The sequence below is a fragment of the Palaemon carinicauda genome, chromosome 11, assembly GCF_036898095.1.
Source record: "Palaemon carinicauda isolate YSFRI2023 chromosome 11, ASM3689809v2, whole genome shotgun sequence".
NCBI classification, from domain to species: domain Eukaryota; kingdom Metazoa; phylum Arthropoda; class Malacostraca; order Decapoda; family Palaemonidae; genus Palaemon; species Palaemon carinicauda.
This window is the reverse complement of record NC_090735.1, coordinates 109,182,423-109,207,187: the sequence shown is the minus strand read 5'-3', so window position 1 is coordinate 109,207,187 and position 24,765 is coordinate 109,182,423. Positions and strand designations below refer to the sequence as shown.

Sequence of the window (24,765 nt, the reverse complement as noted above, 5' to 3'; positions counted from 1 at the left end):
TTGTTATTATTACTTGCTTCGATGAATGGGAGAAGGGATCACGGTTAGGAGGTATTTGCATTCAAAGCTATAAGTGATAGTAATGAATGATCTCAGCCATCCCGGAGATGGTCTGGGCCTCTTTTGGCAGAACTATTTTCAAGGGTTGGGCTATCACAATCTGGGGGATTCAATCCTTGAGGTAGGACTCTCGGCTTTTGGCAGCAAACCCGTCATTACAGATATGGGGAGGATGATTCCATATTTTCTTGGTCTCAGTTCTAACAGACGGAGTTAGCTTACACCTCTGCCTTTATATCTGTTTTGGTGCTATCTCACGGGTAGGGTATGAAGTGAACAATCTCTGAAGTATACTCTCAATGTGCCGATGAAGGAGAATGCAAATTTCCTTTCCAACTTATGATAATTTTTCAAAATTTGCAAGCAGGTAAACCAAAATATTCTCAAGCAGGTAAACCAAAATATTCTCAAGCAGGTAAACCAAAATATACTTGAGCAGGTAAACCAAACTATTCCTAAGCACGTAAACCAACAAAACAACCAACAACCAAATTCCCTTCCTTAATTGTGGATCCTTAAAAAATGATGCTTCCTCCCCTTGATATGCTGAACCATCCCCCACCTCGTGGTACTGTTGACGACCATTGGCAATTCATTTAAAGAAAATTCCGTTGACCACTTAGGTATTAAAAAGGATCATTCTTTGAATATTAAAAAAAATAGCAATTTCGGCAACACAAGGAAACTGAAATTCTATTGGAAATTATGATGTGTTATATAAAGTATTTGAGTTCTATGGGTTAATTAGAGAAATTAGAATGAAACTCCAAGATGACAAATTGGATTCCTGGATATCATGATGACACTTTTAATGCAAGTTGTGACGTTAAGAATATTAAAATTTATATTAAACATAAAGATTAAGGGTACTCTGTGTAATGTGGTACCAAAATATCTAGACATGTACAGACCTGCAGATTGGATCAATACAGATATACAGTAGAGGGGGTTGTGGCCCTGCAGATAAAGCCAAAACCACCAATGTGGCTTATTGCACATTCTAAAGGGGTACATAAAATTATTTTAAGGTATGCAAATTTTTTAAAAAGAAAGTCTGTACCATCGCATCTGGAGATATATCTGTTTTGAAAGAACAGCTACCTCAAAAAGGCCAAATACCACACACAATCTTTTGTAATATCTGAAGTTTTTTCCTCCATTTTGAAATAGAGTTGTCAGAGTTTAAGAGCCATATATACAGAACTCAAGTTTTTCATTCATGAGTACTCCACTATAATTGTATGTCTACAGAACTAGCTTGATAATAATACTCCTTGTCCTCGAGAGTATGTTAGTTGTAGAACAGCGTATGATCAATGAGCAGGCAGCCATGGAGGAAATCTTATATTTGTTCATCAAAATGTTCCCCAAACTCGGTCAACCTTTTCTCTTACTGGGAGATTTGAATTGTAGGCGTCCTTTATTCAGCGATATTTTAGCAAATGCTAGGGGTAATTTTATATCATCGCTTGTAGAGAATTAAGATGTGGAACTCCTTAATATGGGAGAGCCCATGTACTTTCATGTCTAGACAGGTACTTTTTTATGCATTAACCATTCAATTACAAATTTTATCTGCCTTGATTTTGATTGGAGAACATTAGATGATTGGCATACTAGTGATCATGCTCCAATCATTATATATTACCAACAATGATCCGCCTTTACAGAGATCGCCCCGATGGAACCTTGACAAGGCAGACTGTGATAGATTTTGGGAGTTAAGTGACATTGATGGGAATGCAGGACAGTTTGAGAATGTTGATGATGCTATAGGTTTACTGAATGGAACTCTCCATACAGTAGGAGTCAATTTAATCCCCCAAATCACAGGGTTCTTCAATCGACGATCAGTCCACTGGTGGTCTTCAGAACTAATTGCCCTGCACAGAGCCACAAGAAAATCTTTTACTCAATTGCATAAGCATCGTACAGAGGAGAATTTGATAATATACAAATATGCAGAGCACAGTTCCGTCATGCCATGAAAGAAGCTAGGCGCCAGTCTTGGATATCTTTTCTTTCCTCAGTCAACAGTAGAACACCACCATCGTCTGTATGGATGAAAGTAAAGAAGATAGTAGGTAAATTTACACCCAACCTACCACCAGTGTTGAAGGTGAATGGTCAGTATGTGACTGGAGCAACTGAGGTCAGCAATGCCTTAGCTGATCACTTCTCTAATCTATCATGCATGTGTGAAGCAGCTCCTGGTCACCAGTATAGATGCATTCAAGACTTGTAAATTCTAAATTTTGCTTCAGAAAAAGAGGAATCTTACAATGCTGTTTTTAATAAAACTGAACCTGATTTTGCAGTTGTTAATTGAAATGATACAGCCCCTGTACTCGATGGAATTCTATTGGAATGATTAAACATATACCTGTTAATACTAATCTATCTATTTTAATCATTATCAACATAATATGGCATGATCATAGTGATCCAAGGGTTTGGAAACTAGTCATTATTTTAGCCTTTTTAAAACCTTGTAAGGATAAGTTTTTTGCAGAAAACTATCGACTAATTGCATTGACATCTTGTTTATGTAAGAACATGGAGAAGATTGTCAATACAAGACTAATGTGGTACCTGGAGAAGACGAAAGGTATTTTATCACCTATCCAGTGTAGATTTAGAAAAATGCACTCAACAACTGATGTGTTGGTACGACTGGAGTCCTTTATTTGTGAAGCCTTTGCTTCCAAAAGCACCATGCAACAGTTTTTTTTTTTACCTTGAAAAGGCATATAATACTGCATGGAGATATGGTATACTTAAAACCATTTATCATTAGGGATTGAGAGGATAGCTACCATTGTTCATTCACTCATTTGTTTCACATAGGTTTTTTTTTCCAAATTAGAGTGGGCAAAACTATGCCAGAGTGAAAATTTCAGGAAGAAAGAGTTCCCCAGGGTAGTGTACTAAGCGTAACCTTATTTGCATTAGCCATTAATGGGATATCCTCTGTCCTTCCCCGAGATATTCTCTCAACACTCTTTGTAGATGATCTCTCCATATTTGCTGGAATTAGAATGTCAATGGTTGAGAGGAAACTATAACTCTCAATTGACCAAGTTATTCAGTGGACTGATATAAATGAATTTGAGTTGTCTGCAAACAAAACTACTGTTGTTCACATCTGTTGTATTCGGGGAGTACATCCTGACCCGGATATGAATATCAAAGGTCAACGGATCTCATGTGTAAGTGAAGCTAGTATATTAGGATTAATATTGGATTGCAGGCTGACATGGGTTGCTCTCTTAAAAGCATTAAAAGTAAAAGTTCTAGAGGCTCTGAATCTTTTAAAAGTTTTTTCCCCCACATCATTGGGCATGCTGCAAAACATTTTAAAGTTGTACAAGGACTTAATTTTTTTAACAATGGTTATGGATGTGAAATATACTCCTCAGCCACCCCAAGGCAATTAAAAATATTAGATTCTATACACCATACTAGTATCAGATTGTCCACAGGAGCCTTTAGAACTTCGCTTAACCCAAGCCGCCTTTTTTATGCTGAAGGATTACCTTAAGACCTTTACCGAAAGTCTTCTATTGTTCGGTATTGGTTCAAGTTGCAAAATCTTCCTAATTCTTTAGTCTATTAGATTGCAAACTTTGTAAGGCATTGTAGATATTTTGATTTACAGCAAAAATCTCCTCAACCTTATGGTTTTCGGGTTAAACAGTTTTTAAACAGTCTTGGTATAATTAGAAGGAAGGTGATTCCATTTAAGATATTATCAGCCCCTCCATGGAAATTACCAGAGATGTCCTTCTGCAAATACTTTATTGTTTTAAAAAAGAATATGACTGACCTAGAAGCCAGGTCTATTCCTAGAACATGTAGCAGAACATTGGGAACTGACTTTAATATATACTGATTAAATATACTGATGCTTCCAAATCTGATGCTGTTGTTGGGTTTGGAGTATATAGTAATGCTTTTAATTGTAGAGGTGCACTTCATCTAGTCTCTGCTATATTTACTGGCGAACTATATGGCATACTAACTGCTAGTAAAAAAATAACATTAAAAGAGGAGGACAATTTTACCCTATTTAGTGATGCAAGAAGCTTCTTATAAGCTTTAGAAGTTTTTAATTCTAGTATCCCCTTTTTTATAACGATTTTAAGAGTGGCTCTTCATTCATGCGTTGTAAGGTATAAAATTTCGATTTTGTTGGGTACTGTCACATTTTGGTTTGTTTGGAGACGAGAAGGCAGATTTACTGGCAAAGAATGCTACTGCTGAATTGCTACCATGAAGGTATCCCATCCTTTGTAATGATTTTTACGGAGCATTAAGAGTTTATGTTATAATAATTGGAAACAGCATTCGGGTAGTTTAGATGGAAATAAGATGAGAGAAATAACAAATGTTATATCTCCTTGGAGGTGTAGCATAATGTCCCAAAAGTGGGAGACTACTCTTTGTCGTCTGCACGTTGGTCATGCTTGGTTGACACCTCGGTTTCTGATGACTGGCAGCACCAGCCATATTACAATAAATGTTTCGTACCTTTGCCAGTGAGGCACTTGTTGACTGAATGCCCCACTTTTAGCACCTTAAGAAATAGATATCTGTCTGTGGCTCGAGGTGAATATATCAGGTCCATTCTTAGCAAGATTCTTGGGTATGATTTTGTCATACCATGACTGCAGTATTTTTAAACTTATTTCAGGACCAGGTCTTTTCAAAACTATTTAAATTTTATAAGGCATCTTTGGTTTTAATGTTTTAAATTTAATTTCCTTTTATTCTTTATTAATAACAAATGATATGGGCATCAATGACCTTCGATGTCAGGATGCCAGAAAATTCTAAATCAATTAATCAATCAATCAACACAGATTCAGGCTTAAGCACTTTGCATCAAAGTCAGCGTCAATTTGCCCACATTCACATTGTTGCCATTAACCTCTATCTACATCAAAAAGACACAGTTACCTATTCACAATCATCAATCACTACTCTTGCTGGCCGGAAGCCATCTCCACACTTTCTCCTCTCAATTGTGGACATCTTATGCGCACCACCTTCCCTCAGATTGCCACTTAGAATGATGTAGCCATTAGAATGGTGGAATGATTGCATCGTATCTTCAAAGGAGCTTCGATGTCCCACTGCAATGACTCTAGTAGGTTTTCATAAATTCCCTAATCCTCCTCGGACTGAAGACCACTCCCAATACAAGGACACCATGGGTGTCTCAGCAGCTGAAAGAGCAAATGGTGATCCATTAGACTTTTTTGTGTAGTTTTTTCTTTCTGCTACTTCTCTGAGGATCTCCAGTGCCTATGTCACGTCGGGAAATTTCCCCCGTACCATCAGACTTACATTCCCCCAGGAAAGACCTACAAACTGCAACATATGTGTTTATGCTCAACCACGCTAGCAAACCACCTCTTACACCCCTTATATGGTTCCATTTCTTTTCATCTGTCTTACTCCGAAAGCTTTCCTCCTCAACATCAGTGGAAAAGAGGATAAGATCATCATTGACTGCGTATCTCTAGAGCAGGTCGCCATCTTGCACATGCATGACGGCTTCAAAGGTGGGCGGGGGGTATGAAATGCAGGTGCAGCAAGAATCGCACATACAAGTAAATAGAGATGCCCTATCTACGTTTTCTTGTACACTCTAATCGCCATCAGCCTCCATGTCAAAAAGCCGTAGAAGTAACAGTCTAATGTCAGCTCTATTATCATCCTGTTATTATATTGTCTGTTTCTATGCTAATATTAACCTTATTGACAAATATCTGTTGAACATACACATGCAATTGTCACCATTATATCATCCTTTGGGGGCCCACATATACTTATGTTGTATCTTAATAAAGTTAGTTGTTTGGAAGCTGTCTTCGTATAAATGAATCTTATACTCCCATCACAGTATTTTGAATCAAACAAGGAACATGCATCCAGAGTTTGGCACCCAACCGATCTAAAACACGAGAAAATACTGGATTCTGTCCTCAATAAAAGAATACTATGCCTTCTGACTATACCTAAAACAAGATAAAAAACATATACTATTGTACACAAGCCGACACTGCGCGCATGGAAATAGCAGTCCAGTAACCGATCGTCCAATAAAAATTCAAAAGCAACAAGACAAGGATCGGGAACTCATGAATTCTGTATGCTAACACATGTATTTGAATTTTCACATCTATGACTTTTAACTGACACTTCTTTTTGCCCTTTCCATTTATATTCCTACGTTTATTAATTATTGCTTTCCTTTTCATCTCGCCCTTTTCTTTTAACCCAGAAGAGGTTAATCTCCATCCATATACCTTTTTAGTAGGTGAAAGCTATGCCAAACATTCGACTATCATAAATTATATCCTTGACGGTCAGGTGTAAAGAAAATGACAAAAAACAGAAATGAAAAACTCAATTTACAAAATTAATGTAGGGGAGACCGTTATTTTTAATAACAGTCAGGCTATTATTATTATTATTATTATTATTATTATTATTATTATTATTATTATTATTATTATTATTATTATTATTATTATGGTAGTTTTTAATGTTATCTTTGTTAGCCTTCGGATGATTTCCAAAACTATTTCTATTCTCACATATGTAAGACCAATACAGTTTTAGAGGTAACATAAATTTTTATATTTGGTTGGAGGCAGCGAATTTCGAAAGGTACGACGAGCCAATCCATAAGGGGTCACCAGAGAATGCTTCATAAGCGGATTATCCACCAAGAATCATTACGCGAAAGAACAGAGGTCATATCAGGGTCGGCAGTAATGCGTTTATGACATCTGGCCCACCATGAAATCCGTAATTCCTTATCTCTGCTAATGCATCTGCATTGTCGTGCCTGGTTTCCCTTGTTCCAAAAGGTCGCTTTCTCTCAAGGACAAAGCTTGTGAGTGAAAAGAAAGATACATTGTTTTCTTGGAAGCTTCAGTTTGGAGACTGATTGTTGCATAATGCCCCACTTAAGTGCTTTGACATGTCGAAAAGGAGAACACAATGCCTTCATTTTGCCAATCGGAATAGTTTTTCTTTCTTAATAATTTTTTGGAGAATATAATTTACATGGAATTTATGGAGTTTTACCTTTCATTATTGATTTTAAATTGCTTTTAGATCAGTGAAGGAATTTATTTAGTCTTATGGAACTAATAGACTACAAATGGAAGTATCCTAGTAATTTTAGATATCTCAAGACAGAAATTGGCATTTGGAATCATCGTGATATTATTTTCGTATTGGCAATATGATTTTCCTTACAGTGTATTTTAACAGGCTACTCATTTAGGTAAACGAGATGTAATGGAATAATATTTAGTATCATATTTCCCACAAAAACGTATAACGTCAATCAAAGCGCTTATTAATAGATTCAGGAAGCATATCATATTCTGTACTCTTAACTTAGCATTTTTCAAGCTCTTGATGATCATTTGGAATTGAATACAAATTAATTCATGTATCACCAAAGGTTATATGATAAAACTATCTAGTATTTGTTAAAAATGAGACGTACAATATGTAAAATATTATTAAATTCGATGAATAAAATTAGCAAATCAATATTAGAGAATGCATGGTGGAAGTAAATTACATTGAACCCCGTATGAAGAAAATACTAATTTTATTGCAAGCAGATCGAAATCTTCGTGTTTGGGTACACTTGCCTTTCTTTCGTATTATGGACACCATTCCAATTTGCCTTTTGCTCTATTCAATTTTCTAAATAATCTTAAAAAATGCATTACGCTATGGAGAGAGAGAGAGAGAGAGAGAGAGAGCCTTACCTTATTGCCTTATTTTTTGTTTGGGTTCCCCCAGGTCCCTCAGTGTGAGGCACCTCGTATATCCACCAGAGAGTTGCTAATACATCTTCCAGTGTATTTTGCATCTTCCAGTCTTGGATGGTCTGGGATGCATCTTAGGTATTTATCGAGCTTATTCTTAAACGCATCTACGCTCACTCCTGATATGTTTCTTAGATGAGCTGGCAGCACATTAAATAGTCGCTGCATTATCGATGCTGGTGCGTTGTGGATTAATGTCCTGTGCGCCTTTCTCAGTTTACCTGGAATGCTTTTTGGCACTATTAATCTACCTCGGCTTGCTCTTTCTGATACTTTAAGCTCCATGATGTTTTCAGCAATTCCTTCTATTTGCTTCCATGCTTGTATTATCATGTAGCGTTCTCTTCTCCTTTCTAGACTGTATAGTTTTAAAAATTGCAGTCTTTCCCAGTAATCAAGGTCCTTAACTTCTTCTATTCTAGCAGTATAGGACCTTTGTACACTCTCTATTTGCGCAATATCCTTTTGGTAGTGTGGGTACCATATCACATTGCAGTACTCGAGTGTACTACGCACATAAGTTTTGTAAAGCATAATCATGTGTTCAGCTTTTCTTGTTTTAAAGTGTCTGAATAACATTCCCATTTTTGCTTTACATTTAGCCAACAGTGTTGCTATTTGGTCGTTGCATAACATATTCCTATTTAAAATTACACCAAGGTCTTTAATTGCTTCCTTGTTTGTGATTGTCTCATTATTAGGTCCCTTGTATGCATACACCATTCCTTCTCTGTTTCCATAATTTATTGATTCAAATTTATCGGAGTTAAATACCATCCTATTTATCTCCGCCCATTCATATATTTTGTTTAGATCTCTTTGTAGTGAGTTCCTATCTTCATCACAAGTAATTTCTCTACTTATTCTTGTGTCATCGGCGAAACTTCTCACTACGGAGTTTTCAACATCACAGTCTATGTCTGAGATCATAATAACAAATAGCAGTGCAGCTAATACCGTACCTTGGGGCACACCAGATATTACCTGGGCTTCATCTGATTTCTCGTCATTTGCAACCACTATCTGTTTTCTGTTTTGCAGGAATTCTTTTACCCATTTTCCTATCTTTCCCACAATATTATGCTTTCTCATTTTTTTCTCCAATATGTTATGGTCTACCTTGTCAAAGGCTTTTGCAAAATCTAGATAGATCACATCTGTGTCTTTTTCATATATCATATTATTGTATATGTTTTCATAGTGAGCTATCAGTTGGGTCTGTGTACTTTTTCCAGGTACGAAACCGTGTTGACCCATATTAAACAAATTATTTTTGACCAAATGGTTCATTATTTTCTTTTTTATTACCCTCTCATACACTTTCATAATATGTGATGTTAGACTAACAGGTCTATAATTGCTTGCCTCTAGTCTTGATCCACTTTTGAAGATAGGGGTTATATAAGCTAATTTATGTTTAACATATATCTCGCTCATATCTATACTCTGTCTTAGCAGTATTGCAAGTGGCTTCGCGATAGTGTTTGCAGTTTTTTTTAACAAAATCGCTGGAACTCCATCTGGTCCGGCTGCCGATCCATTTTTAATTTCGTTTATAGCCGTGACAATATCTGCTTCATTAACATCTATATCCGTTAGATATTCAACATTTTCTTCTCTTATTTCTGTTTCATTATTCTCATTCGCAATTCTTGGCGTGAACTCACTCTTATATTTTTCTGCTAATATGTTGCATATTTCCTTTTTTTCATTCGTTAGCCGTCCTTCAATTCTTAGAGGGCCTATTTCTATTCTCCTTTTATTCATCTTTTTTGCATAGGAGTAAAGTACTTTGGGGTTTCTTTTTATATTTTGAAGTGTCCTTTCTTCTAAGTCCCTTTTTTCATTTTCTTTCGACTGTATAATCTTTTGTTCTGCATTTTCTATCTTACATTTTATTTCCCTCATTTTCCACACATTTTTTTCTTTTGCAAGATTTTTCTTCCACTTTTTAATTTTCTGAAATAAGATCCTTCTGTCTCTTGGTATGCACGTCTTTTGTTTATTGTTTTTTTTCGGTACATATTTTTCAACAATTTTCTCCAGTATTTTGTACAGTATATCCGTATTTACCTGTATATTATCACTTATAAATACATTTTTCCATTCTTTATCCAGTTCTTCATTTATTTCTGACCATTTTATATTCTTACTGTAAAAGTTATATTTTCCATATCCTTCCCAAAGTTTTGTGTTTTTATTAATTCTGTGATCACTTGCTTTGGAATGAACTATCAATTCTATGACATTGTGGTCTGAAATTCCCGTGTTATACACTATTATTTCTTTAACATAATTCACCTCATTCACAAATACTAGATCTAGGACATTTTCCTTTCTTGTTGGAATGTGGTTTATTTGTTGCATATTATGTTCTAATAGCATATCTTGAAGCTTTTCAAATTGCCTCTTATCTTCTGCGCTACTATTACTATCTTTTTTATATGTATACATACAACCACTTTCTTCTATCCGTTCTTTCCAATCCACGAAAGGAAAGTTAAAATCTCCGGATAGGAGTATATTCCAGTCTTTATGGTTTCTACATATACCATCTATTTTTTCTATTATTATGTCAAACTCCTTAGTGTTTGGGGGTCTGTAAACTACAATATTCATTAGTTTTTCAAATTCAAATTCTACCGCAATCAATTCACATTCTGTGTTGCTGTATTTTTCACATACTTTTCCTTGATTTATGTCTCTTCCATATATTGCGGTTCCCCCTTGATTCCTATTTTTTCTGTCTGATCTATAAGTTTGGAAACCCTTTATCTGGTCATCACTGCCAGTCTCTTGGGAATACCATGTTTCACTTATATTTAATATATCTATTTTTTCAATTTGGGTTAGTTCTTCTAAGAACTCTATTTTCCTTTTAGAGTTACTCGTGACTAAACCCTGTGCATTCATTACTATTATGGTTTGTGTTTCATCCCCATTATTTAATATTGGTAATAATATGGATTCTCCCATGCTTCTTTCCTGTTCTGATATGATGTTCTTTTCTTCATTTCCCGGAATTCTGCCATTAAAAATCCAACTTTTCTATTATATTTGCTCTTTCGCCTTCATATTTATTTGTGTGTGTATACCTGCAACTGTCCCCATATCTGCACCAACCCCTGGCATTATAGATGCATTCTTTGTAGTTGGGTTCTACATGTGCCGGTTTAGGTTGAAAGGCCTCATATCTTGGGGCTCTTGGTTCAAAGCGCGGTATATACACGGCCTGCTTTTTTGTTTCTTTTTTTGTTTCTTTTTTGCTTTCATTTTTCTTTTCAGTTTGCTGAGTTTTCTTACTTTCATTCATGGTTGCAGGATGCATATATCGACATTTTTTGTTGTAAATGCATCCTTTTCCTTCTTTTAGGTTTTTGCATATTTTTGGATGGAGATCTCTGCATTCGTCTCCATATCCGTCTAAATACGCACATTTACCATATATTTCATAATTATGGCATATCTTTGGATGCTTGTAGTAGCATCTTTCGCCAAATCTGCAATTCCCTCTTTTCAGCATATTGCAGACTATATCCTTCTTTTCTATTTTTTCTTGTTCTTGCTCTTCCCTAAAATTATGTAGGTCCGGGTAGAGTCTCTTGGGTCTATTATTTGTTTCCATCTGGTAATTTATTTCTTCATAAGTATGTTGTTGGATGGCATCATAGGTTATATCAATGATTTCTTCTGCATCCTTACACATATCCTGTTCATTGTTCTCTTCTTCTTCTTTTTCTTCTTCTTTTTCTTCTTCTTCTTCTTCTTCTTCTGTTTCTTCTTCTTCCTCTTCTTTATCTTCAACTATTTGCAGATTTAGTCTCGACTTAATTATATTTTCTATCCAGACTAAGCATGTTGAGCAGAATACCTTTGTGTCTTTATTTTTTATTTTTTGCTGTATTTCAGCACATGTGGGATGTGTTGGGACATGACAGGCATCACATTTTCTAATCAATTGTTGAGGATTATTAATGGAATACCATATCTTACATGTATTACACCATTTTGGCATTCTTTTTCCCATTGCATCAATCAGCATATTCACCATATTGGACTTCTTATTGTTCTTTGATGGAATGTGTTGATTGATGTAGACTTTCTTTATAAGTCTCTTTAACAATTGGATTTTCTTTGGAATTTCTTCTATTATTTTGCTGATGTTTTCCGCAGATTTGCTCCAGTTTATTGGATCATATTGTTTCAATATGTCTGCGAATATTCTTCCGTCACATTGGTTGACGTTACTAGTGACCTCTGTTATCAGACGGTCGAGCTCCTGTTTCGCCAACTCATGGAATTTATTTTTGCTGAATCCAGCGATGTCTCTCCAAGCCTTGCCCGTGTTGTACATAGCCATCTTGATTAGATTTTTAGTAATTCACAAGATAACTATTCTATGCCGACGTTTTATCCCACTTCTCCGACCTCAAACTAATCACTGACTGTTCACGAAAACTTGTAGCTATATTGCACTCGATAGCCTTTTGTTATCCGCGTTAAATCAGGATATTTATAGGGCCGCAAAAGTTTAATCACTCACCGGCACACAGATACAAAACTGAGAGAGAGAGAGAGAGAGAGAGAGAGAGATCAACTTTAAAACAAAATGGATCGACTGATTGAATGGATCCCATAATATTTCGGGCACAAGATCTCCCAAATTCTGAATAAAAAAAAAAATAATTGGTTTGTGTTTGCTACTAATTGTTAATAGATAGTTGTCGAGCCTAAAGTGTGAGATACAAAACATCCTATTATGTAAATCCCTCCCTATCCTATGTAGGCATGTGGCAGTCTTCAGCTGTAATTTTTCAAATGCCTCTAAAATTATTCACAGTAGAAGAGTTTCATTTACGATAAGAATACTAATAATAATTTCTTGTTTACAAGAAATTTCTTCCCTCTTTTCGGCTCTAACAATTTCCAAAACAAACCTTCGGTCGGCAGTTGAGAGAAAAACAAAACTTAGAGGAAAGTGAACTTTCCATAATTGTCCTTTTGATGTATTGTTTTAAACTATCTGTTTCTCAAAATTTGAAACTATGAAAGTCAAGTGTGTTACAGATGAAGTGGTCTGAGTCAGTGGTAAAGTTGCCTTTAAAATCGTGTTACAAAATCATATATTGGTTATCACGGAGAGATGGGTCGATTTTGATTTAAACAGACACCAGAATTCAAAAGTAATATGTATATATATAAATATATATATATATATATATATATATATATATATATATATATATATATATATATATATATATATATATATATGTGTATATATATCCTAATACTTGCATGAAGGTATGTGTTTATACGTCAAGGTAAATGAACTCTATAATCATGAGAATTCCACTAAACCTAACAATTCAGCATGTTGTTGCAGCAAGATTGCATCTTGCTTACAAGGGGTAGTCAGTAGCCTTTGTGCGTTCATTTAGAAAGGGCGCTCACAGTGTATTCACCCGTGTTCCGATATTTCATTATCCATTGACAAGGCACATATCAGTGTCAGGTATACAAATGCATGCATCTGTTTGTGTATGCTGTGAGCGAAGTAGTTCTTGACCCGGTTAAATAAAAGTTCAAGATGCCTAGATACACAAGGACTAACACAGCAGATGCTGCTGCTGAGGGAGATGAAAAAGAAGGAGCAGTTGGCTATAGTGAGGCCTAGGAAGAATATGGACAAGAACTTCAAACACAGGAACTGGAAAATAAGTTAGATAACTTAGCAGAGGTAATGAACAGAGTCTTGGTTAAACAAGAATAGGAGCGGCGCGCAACCACAGCATATCCGACGTACATAAACAAAGTCCAAACGCACACAAGAAAAATTACACATGCACAGCCGAGTGAAGATACGCAAATCGTAGTTCGGAAACTGCCAGAACTCCAGGCAATGTTAGGCCAAATGAAGCATTTCAATCGATTGAAGTGTTTATGAGAGACTTTGAAGTAGCCACATATGGGTGGTCTGGAAGAGAAAAAGCTATTCAAGTAATTAGAATGCTGAAAGATGCTCCGGCAATGGAGGTAATTTGTTGGCCACAAGACAGTTTAAGAAGTTATACTGAAATAAAATGACGTTTAATTGAGAAATATGCCTTGCCCGATATGAAAAAGGAGGACATAAAAGAAAATTACAAACCCAAAATTCGGGAAAGTGAATCCGTTCTTAGTTTTGCAACTGGCATTTTTTGCGATTGTGATTCGTTTGCTACCCGGAGTGCCAATCTCCCAGAAGGTGATAAAAAAGTAATTACCCGTGAACATATTCGCGATTAGTAAACCCGTATTTATGCGGTTATTTGTTCGATGACAATCAATCATTAGCAGACGTAGTGAGCGCGATACAAAACATTCTAGACAGTTTGCCAAAAGAAAAAATGACTGAGAATAAGTGCCCCGATTGCGAGAAGTTGGTAGCCATGAGAGGCACTCAGCAACCCCTATGGCGGGAGAGCCGAGAACGCAGTCAGCAGGTGAGAAGAGTCTTCAGATGCTGGCAGTGTCGGGGAGAGGGGCACCGATGAGTTGAGTGCCCCACCCAAGGATCCCCCCGCTGTTACAGTTGTCAGGCCTACGGTCATCTATCTCGAGAGCTCCCAGCAAAAAACATCCAGGGCGGGCAGGCTGTGGCACACACACCTCCCCCGCCCAACATCCGAGGAAAAGGAAACTGAGGAGGGGGGAGACGAGGGAGATTGATCCCCCCTCCCCCCCGCCGTATGACATCAAAAGCATCAGCTGAGGCAGCGGTGGGAGTGACGACGACGGACTTGGTAGAGCAGGCAATGGGACCTCCATTGGTACCCCCGACCGCACACCCGCAGCACTAGGGAGCAGTGGCGTTGCAGGCGAGGTCATTGGCCCGTGTCCCATATATCCTAATGTCCGGCTAGGAATGTTAGCAGTTAGGATTGACCTACCAGATAAATCCATTCAAGCACTGATCGACACAGGAGCCAGCATTTCACTGATTGGAAAAAGATTCTCCTCGAACCCACTACAGTCAGCAGCATCCATCATCCTTGACACGCCAGGAGGAAATAAACTACTTGTAAACCATACAACGATCGTCAGCTTTAAAGAGGGATCTGTGAAGTTTACACATGATTTTTTTGTCTTGCTCACCTTGGGAATTCCAGGAATTGAGGCTATATTATTAATTGATTTTGTGAGCAATAATCAAATATGTATTTTTTGGGAAAAGATACTATAACAGTAAAAGCAGGAGGGTGCATGTTGCCGATAGAAAATTATGAGCGAGTAAGTGCTTGTGCGGGCACGGAGAGACGATTAAGTAAGGTAACAGCTGTACCTGAGAGAGGAGAAGCGTTGTCTCCCAAGACACTTACGAGCATATCAGTGACCCCGTGTCAGCCTCTTCCGGAAGGAACCAAGGTCGCTGTTAAACCAATGACAATTGGGCGCATGTAGTCTTAGAGGACTTGTCAGAAATGAAAGACAATAGAGCTGATATAACGATAGTTAATTTGTCAAATAAAAGAGTTGTGTTAGGAAGTGATTCTGTGTGTGAATTAGAGTTATGTGAAATTGCTAATAATGGGATCTTGCGAGCCACAACTCCAGCCCGCACAGACGAACGCACACAGAATTTGATTATGCAAGCGCAACAACTATGTCCATCAGAATATCAACTTGTAGTTAGTGACATTGTTAATAATTATTCCGATGTAATTACAATTGGAGACGAACCACCCGGGAGGATTGATCGATTTCCGTTTAGCATTGAAACTGGGCAGGCGGAGCCGATCAGGTCAAGGCCTTATAAGGTACCCATTCATTTCCAGGGAGAGATAGAAAGGGAAATTAGTAAATTAAGGGAGCAAGGGATAATCGAGGAGAGCGAATCCCCCTGGACTTCTTCAATTGTAGCTGTTAGGAAAAAGGATGGCTCGGTAAGATTGTGTGTCGATTATAGGAAGTTGAATGCAGTCACAAAGGATAATGCATTTCCATTGCCCTAGATCGAAGAATTACTTGTGAAAGTACTGGATAGTAAATATTTTACAACTATTTATTTGAAGTCCGGATACTATCAAATACCCATTCAGGAAGACAGTAAATGTAAAATGGCATTTATAGCTAATGATCAACTATTTCAGTTTAATTTTCTTCCTTTTGGTGTTAAAAATGCTCCAAGTTATTTCTCTACAATATTGATGGCTGTTTTGGCTCCATGAATTGGCCATAATGTTCTTGTTTATTTAGATGATATAGTAATTATAGGGAAAACGGCTGAAGAACATAATAATAATATTCGTAAAGTTTTAGAAGCATTGCGACGTAATGGTATGAAAATAAATTTGTCAAAGTGCAAATTTTTCTGTAAATAGGTCGAATTTTTTAGGTCACATAATGACACCAGAAGGTATCTAACCGTGTCCCAGTAAAGTAGAAGCTATTAGAGATTTCCACAGGCTACATACCCCTAAGGAAGTAGCTGGGTTCCTTGGGCTTGCGGGTTATTACTGTAAATTCATAAGAGGTTTTGGAGAGATAGTGAGACCATTAGATGCTTTAAAGAAACAAAAAGTAATGAATTGTGGAGTAGAATAAGAAAGGGCCTTTAATAATTTGAAAGCTGCCTTAACTAGCAATGACTTACTCGTATATTCAAGATTTGATCGCCCATCTTTAGGGACAACAGATGCGAGTAGCGTAGCTATTGCTGGCGTAATTTCTCAACGAGATGATAAAGGGAGAGAGTGACCCATTTGTTTTGCTTCCAGTGTATTAAAAGGGGCAGAAAAGAATTATAGTACATTCGATCGAGAGGCCTTGGCTATTCTTTGGGGTCTAGAGAGACATCGGTTCTTTTTATTAGGTCAGATGATTGAGTTGCAAATTGATCATCGCCCCTTACAAGATTTATTTCTTATTCCTGATCTGGATATTAATCTTTGGCACCATCGTTCAATTAGTTCATTATGTATGTTGCATAAGATTTTTTATAACTCTGACCATCCTTTACATTCAGAGCTCCCGGGACAATTCTATTCTGTTCGTAATACTTGGGCAGCATACTTGGCAGGCAGTTAATTCTAATAGCCAGGCCTTCTCCATCATGAGGCTCAATACTACTCAGTATTCTAGAAGTTTTATTCCAGCTGTTACCAAGTTGTGGAATGATCTTAATCGGGTAGTTGAATCAGTAGAACTTCCAAAGTTCAAAGTTGGAGCAAATGTTTTTATGTTGACCAGGCTGACATGAGTCTTTTTATAGTTTATATATGACATCTGTTTTTGACGTTAATAGTTTATATAGTTTATTGGTAATTTGTTCTCATCATTTATTTATTTCCTCATTTCCTTTCCTCACTGGGCTATTTTCCCCTATTGGAGCCCTTGGGCTTATAGCATCTTGCTTTTCCAACTAGGGTTGTAGCTAGGCTAGTAATAATAATAATAATAATAATAATATTAATAATAATAATAATAATAATAATAATAATAACGGTGACTTGACGTCTAGACGAGCGAGATGGATTGAAAGATTGTTAAAGTTTAACATGAAGGGGTTTGACCACATGGAAGGTAAAGCTAACAAGGTAGCTGATGCCCTCTAGAGGTTCAGTGATAGGAGTAACAACTAGGGCAAAAAAGAGGAACGAATAACGAACCCAAAATATTAAAGGCCCCCATCAAAACAGGAAACGGGATGAGAATTCATACAAGAAGCAATCAGAAAATGAGATCCGCGAGAGAGAGAGAGAGAGAGAGAGAGAGAGAGAGAGAGAGAGAGAGAGAGAGAGAGAGAGAGAGAGAGAGAGAGAGAGAGAGAGAGAGATGGAAATGGTGAAGGTGAATGTATGTGCGTGGCCGATGACACGACAAGGGGTGTCGAGAGTGCCCTGATGATGCAGGTGTGATTGACTTGGGAGGTTGGGGCATAAAGGAAGTCCGAGAGGGACAGAAAAAAAGAGGAATGGATGGAAAGAGTGCGAGCAGTGATTAAAGGGTAATCAGAGAGTTAGTTATCCATAATTTCTGAATGCGCCTCATAAGAATTTGTTTATAGAGAATGATGTCTTATAATGTAGTTACGAGTAGAGGGGAGGGGAATTTTGTGCACGGGTAGTTCTTCTTTCCTCTTTAATTAATCGAGCCATCCACATTGTACATGCAAGTCCGTATGCAGGGCTTTTATGGATTGATAGAACATTAAGGAGAGCACGAGAATCTTTCTTTTGGTTAAGAATGAAAAAAATCTATTCAAAATTATATAAAATGTTGCCATGCTTGTAACTGTTTCAAAAAACTTAAAAACACTGTAATGGAAGCTAGAAAGTGGCCTGTGATTCCTATTAAATATTATGGGTGCATATGGATGTGGTAGGACCATTTCTTACTGGTAATACACAACATAAGTATATATGTGTATTTGTGATTGCATTTACTCGTTACACTTATACCTACAGTACGCAATGTTGGATAAATCAGCGAATTCATTAGCCCAAGCGCTGTGTTCTTTCATTACTAGGTTTGGTTGCCCGAAACTTGATAGGTGATAATGGTCTCGAGTTTATAAATAAGGTGGTGAAATTGGTCAGGGACTTGATGAAAATTGAACACTTTTCAGTGACCCAATATAGGCCTTCAGCAAATGGCTTAGTGGAATCGCATAATAGGGAAGTGGTGCGAAGTTTACATCACTTAATGGCTGATGACCCCCTTCGTTGGCAAATTTAAATTTTAACTCATTAAAAGAGGATGATTCTTCTTGAAATATTATCAACATACATAGTTTTTCACAGCTACTAAAACTAAAAGTATATTTAACAATTCTGTGTTTATTTACTGATAAACTAAATCACAGAATTGATAAACATTAATTCACAAAAAGACGTTAATAATCCTTTCAATATTAAATACTTTATGATATTGCAAGGATTATTAGCCGCTTTTTCGTGAATAAATGTTTGATCAATGCTGTGATTTAGGTTGAAAATAAATAATTACAAAATGATTATATAATTTTTAGGTTTGATTTCACAATATATGGTGATAATATTGAAATAATAATTATCCTCTTTTTATGAGTTAAAATGTTATCAATATTTTTTATTTATTTTAGGGTGCCAATGAATAATTACAAAATTATTCAATGGTTTTTTAATATACCATTTCTATCTCTATCCTTAACAAAATAAAAAGGAAATGAAAATCAAGCCGGTGATAGTTGGGATAAAACATACAGTTTTTCACAACTATCAAATATAAAAAATCGTTTAATATTGTATAATTCGTTATTGGCAAACTAAATCACACAATTGAACAAATTTAATTTACGAAAAGATAATATTCATTATTATAATAAAATCAGTGTGTATATATATATATATATATATATATATATATATATATATATATACAGTATATATATAATATATATATATGTATGTATATATATATATATATATATATATATATATATGTATATATATATATATATATGTATATATATATATATATATATATATATATATATAGAGAGAGAGAGAGAGAGAGAGAGAGAGAGAGAGAGAGAGAGAGAGAGAGAGAGAGAGAGAGAGAGAGAGAGAGAGAGAGAGAGCGAGCTTTCAGACCCACCTTGTAGGATCCCTGATTTTACATTTGAGCAGCAAGCCTTGAATTTCATGGTTGGGCGTTTGTTAGAACCAGTCTCATGTCATTCCTGGCATCCAATCTATTTCTGTTACTCGTTTTATATTGACAAGAATTGAAAACCCTGCCTCACACACGTAGGTAGAAGCAAATGGAACAAAAATACGCAGGGCTGTCAAACTTGCTTTGGAATATGACTGATACATAGTACACCAAAAATGAGTTACCAATTTCTTCTTGAAGAGATCACGAGCTAAAGAGTCGTTTTTTAGATTCAGGAATTCCTCTTGGATCTCATCTGGGATGATGGACGCATTAAATGCAGTACAAAATGGGTTCCTTATCAGGCCTCCTGTCCCTCTGCCCATCTCAGGGAAGTATCGCACAAACTCATCCACGAGGAACTGATTCAATTGGATCTGAGATTCATCCATCACTGCACAAACCTTTTCGAACATAGTGATGTTTCCATGATTTTTTTTCCGACGCCAGTTTTCCAGATTGGAAACAAAGGCCAGAAAACTGTGTAAAAAAAGAGAGAATATTTGTTTCCATTCCTTGAAACATCAAATGTAGCATGTATATTTGGTCGAAAATTTCAGTAAGGTATGCAACCCTTTCAATCCATGCTTCATCTACAAAGTGAGCTACAAGATCTCCTTTTTATCTTAAACCTCCAGGAATAACTTTATATCATCTTTCACCTCAAAGACACGGTTGACAACGTTCCCTTTTGGTAAATAACGTACTACCGTGTAGTAAAGAAGGACTTCATGGTCAGCATTCATGTCTTTGCACATTTCCTTAAGTAGAAGAGTGTTGAGTACTGTAGTCTTTATATAAATCACAGTTTTGATTACAGAATGAAGCACTTTTTGCAGAGAGTTATGGAGAGTTTTACTGGCGACCCCTTGCTAAGGCTTCGCGAGGGGTCGCGACCTACCGGCTGGGAACTGTGACGGCGCCGAGTAAGGCTGTGAACTCAAAGGCAGGTTGGAAACGACTGAGTTATATTATTGTAGAACATTCTCCTTATATACAAAACCTCAAGGCAACAGGACATAACAAGTTCACAAGACAGACAATAATATTACAGAGGAAAAACCAGACATGAATTTTCATGTTCGTTTTAGTGCGAGGGAAGAGCGAAGATACAAGCATTATATATACAAAAGGAATTATGTACAATTGTGTGAAACACGGTTGGTACAGAACCCTTGCTCTACAGGGTCGGCCATAACTCTTGTTTGATGTCTCTCCGCATTTTCATTGACCATTATCATAGTATTGGTCACATTAATTTTGAGTCCTACATTTCTGTATTATACTGATACACATGTGAATATATAGATATTTACATTGTACTCTATACAAACATGTATGTGTATATATGTACATATAAATATATATATATATATATATATATATATATATATGTGTATATATATATATATATATATATATATATATATATATATATATATATATATATATATATACACACACATATATATATATATATATATATATATATATATATATTTATATGTACATATATACACATACATATTTGTATAGAGTAATGTATATATATATATATATATATATATATATATATATGTATATATACATATATATATGTATATATACATATATATGTATATATACATATATATGTATATATATACATATATATATGTATATATATACATATATATATATATATATATATATATATATATATATATATATATATATATATATATAAACCTTGGAAATAACAGACCCATTAACATTAGTTCATCAAACATAAAGCTAACCAGTAAATAGATTATGTCCTGTTTATAACTGTAAGAAGTCTTACTGTATATTAGAGTTGTTACAAAACTTTATCAAATGTTAATACATTATGAACTTGCTCGTAATATTTCCGATCACAGACTATAATTCTTTCCTATTATTATCTTTTATCTTATTTACTGTGTACACGATTTTGATGATCATCCTCTTCTAGTTTATACTGGAAGCTGCAGGTCAAACCATAAAGACTGTTGCTCCAAACCGCGACCTCTGCTTCCTAATTTTCCCCCGATCAATCAATGCTGCTTTTCACAAGCTCAGTATCAGACTCCAGCGAAATCACAAGTTCCACAAATTTCGTATAATTCACAAACAATTTGGAGATTGCGTCTCCCCTCCGGCGTATTTGATGCATTGTTACTCTGACCTGTGACTCCCTTAAAGTAAATGGACTTTGGTAGAATTAAATTTCTAAGCTATTTACACAATTGCGTATCTAACTGTCTGTTCTATGTAAACCTCAAAACAAGCCATCATGTATTTAACTAAATTTTTTTAGACTCAAATTCAAATTCTGTATATGATAATGTTAATGATTACTTATAATTTTCTTGTCGTAGGTCAACAGTCCTTAGTTCCATTCATCAATATCCCTACTCATTCCTGATTTTCACAGTTTTATTTCTGCATCTATTACTTTTATATTCTTTATACTGGTATACTTAGACTATTTACTAAAGTATACAATTTGCTAATTAATTCAAGAAACCGTATTATAAGGTTCCATCCATCAAAGATATTTCATTCTGTTGCCTGCATTTCTTCCCCAAATCTTCACCTCCACCCCCCTCACCCCTTCCAGCTACTCAGATTTTCTTACGCAAAACTTCCCGTAATAAACAAAGATGTCAAAACCGTATGCTCCCACTGAGGAGGACATAATGACCTTTGTTTGTGATCGCTATTGTTTGTCCTTTAGGGAAATACAAGCTCTCTCTCTCTCTCTCTCTCTCTCTCTCTCTCTCTCTCTCTCTCTCTCTCTCTCTCTCTCTCCATATTCATCGATCTATTTAACTACCCAGGTTGAGAATAAGCCGCGTTAATATTATTGGAAGTTTGTTTTTTGTGATTCATTAATGAAACAAGTGAGTAAAATTTAAATTATTATTTGTTCCTGAACTAATAATAATCTTGCCTGCTGGAATCATAAATTGATAGAATGTGGAAGTAAATGTTACATAAGATATCGCGGGAACTGAAATTACATTTACACGCAATATTAATTAATCTTGTCTCAGTTCATTTCTATTTTTCGGGAATAATTATTTTTCTAAACAAATAAAAAGTCGTTTATCGCTTTGTTTACAAGGAAGAAATTGGCAGTTTAACTTTCTGGTTGAAAATCACCCAAAATTAGCTGATTACAGCAATCTAGGTCACAGAAACAACGTATTCATAGATACTTAAACTTGTATTTATCTAACGTTAAGGATAATGTTTAATATCAAGTTACAATACCACTTAGTAGAAAACTTTTTTTCTCTCTTCATCTTATAACATCGGAGTTGAGTGAAATATCTTTGAGGTTAGTGCTTTTACTGCACCTCTCGCAGCGCCTTGTAGGCATCACTAAGGGTTTTTTTACAACGTTATCTGGTTGTACTAACTTTTTAGCCTTTTACCTCTCTCCGTTTGTGTTTCTTTCTTCTCTCTGTCCAACCATTTAACTTTGACCTGATAATGAAGAGGCTGAGTTTCCTCTAAGTGGCATTTCGTCGCTAACTGGCCTGCCCGGCCCCGTCTGCTGGTTATATGGTCAAAATTCCAAAAGTCAAACCATCTCAATAAATTTCATCATTCTTTTTACACTTGGAGAATAAGCGATATCAGTTAGGGTACAGACATAGGCTTGGAAACCTTATCCAAAACAATCAATGTTCAGATACTTGTAACAGACCATAGGCTTCTATACAGAGCGTCAAAAGATCACAATCTGGCCATATAGAACAACAGGATGGGGTAAGGGTGGTGTGTGGAAAATGTCGACCAAACTTGCGAAAAATAATTGTGAAATGAAACTCGATTCTTTTAAATAATTCTTCAAATTCAAGCGGCATATAATAGATACTTAACGGCGAATGCACATTGTTGCAACAAAGATTTTTATGCTAATTTTGGAAATATTTATGAACGAATGTAACGAAATCAACACGATAACTGCAGTCCAGACGAGGACAAATTTTCACTCTTGCACTGTTCATAGACCTTTCTCTTGAGAAAGCTACATAAAGTTGTCCATGAGTAAAGCAAGGGCGTGGTAGATCCCAACCTTATCGAAAGTCTGTCTTTGAGCTTTATTAATGGTCGTTGAAATATGATAGGCGGACGGGAAATTGAGTAATGTCTAGGAAGATTTGAAGCAAAGGGTGATCAGAATCATGAGAAATCTTTTTCAATAAGAATGGATTAATCGTTAAACAAAAAGTCCTGAGATTAATTATATTATCTAGGTTATGGAAATTGATAGAACTCAATTTTTGGTCTAATATTTAAAAATGAGTCGGGTGCTAAACACAAAATTGGGAAAACTATATAAGTTGTGCTTTGGTTAAGTAATCAAAGTCTAATGTGAATTTGTAAGAGCATACCATGAAATTATTTTCGTTTCCTTTAAAGCGTGACACACGAGTATACCATAAGATTATTTCCGTTTTCTTCAAAGCGTGACGCACAAAATAAATAACACACCCGCTATCGTATTAATATATAGATGATAATGATAATAATAATAATAATAATAATAATAATAATAATGATGATGATGATGAAAATAATATTATTATTATTATTATTAGTATTATTATTATTAATATTATTATTATTATTACCAGCATTCTAGTTAATATCATAATCCTTATGATTATGTATTGTTATTGTGTACACTGTTATTATTCAACACTACTATAATTTTAATGTTATTTTAATCCAACTAACTCACATTCACATATGAAATAAATGATCTTTATATTCACTGTACAAGATTTGTTTCAAGTGGCATCCTCATCTACAACTTCTCTGACAATTGACGCCTACAGAAAATACATGAAATGAAAGAACATGTCTTAAAATACTTGGAAATGTGGAACAAAATATGTCCTCATTTTCAGAAATTGCAAAGATGCCAAGACGTTCTCCTTTATTACACCAATTCACTCATCTTACCGACAACAGACCGTAAGTAATACGAGACTGTAATATAGGGAAAAATTTACATCTACGCAAGATATGAACCAATTCTCCTTGCCGGACAAAATACTGGCAGAAAATATAACATTCTAATTTCGCTCACTGTCATAACAGCGTCTTTTTTGTTGTTAAAAAAGGGAAAGTAATTTATCATGTTGCACCG

The 24,765-nt window shown here is 35.6% G+C and overlaps 1 protein-coding gene across 1 annotated transcript; it reads right to left on the bottom strand.

Moving 5' to 3' along the window:
- Positions 1-19,615: 19,615 nt before the first annotated feature.
- LOC137649430 (zinc finger BED domain-containing protein 5-like) lies at positions 19,616-20,014 on the bottom strand. The gene has a single exon (XM_068382415.1). The coding sequence runs from the start codon at positions 20,012-20,014 to the stop codon at positions 19,616-19,618; it is 399 nt and encodes a 132-aa protein (XP_068238516.1).
- Positions 20,015-24,765: the final 4,751 nt, after the last annotated feature.

Coding starts and splice junctions, on each gene's coding strand:
- LOC137649430 (XM_068382415.1), bottom strand. CDS start 20,014: ATGTTCGAAAAGGTTTGTGCAGTGATGGATGAATCTCAGATCCAATTG.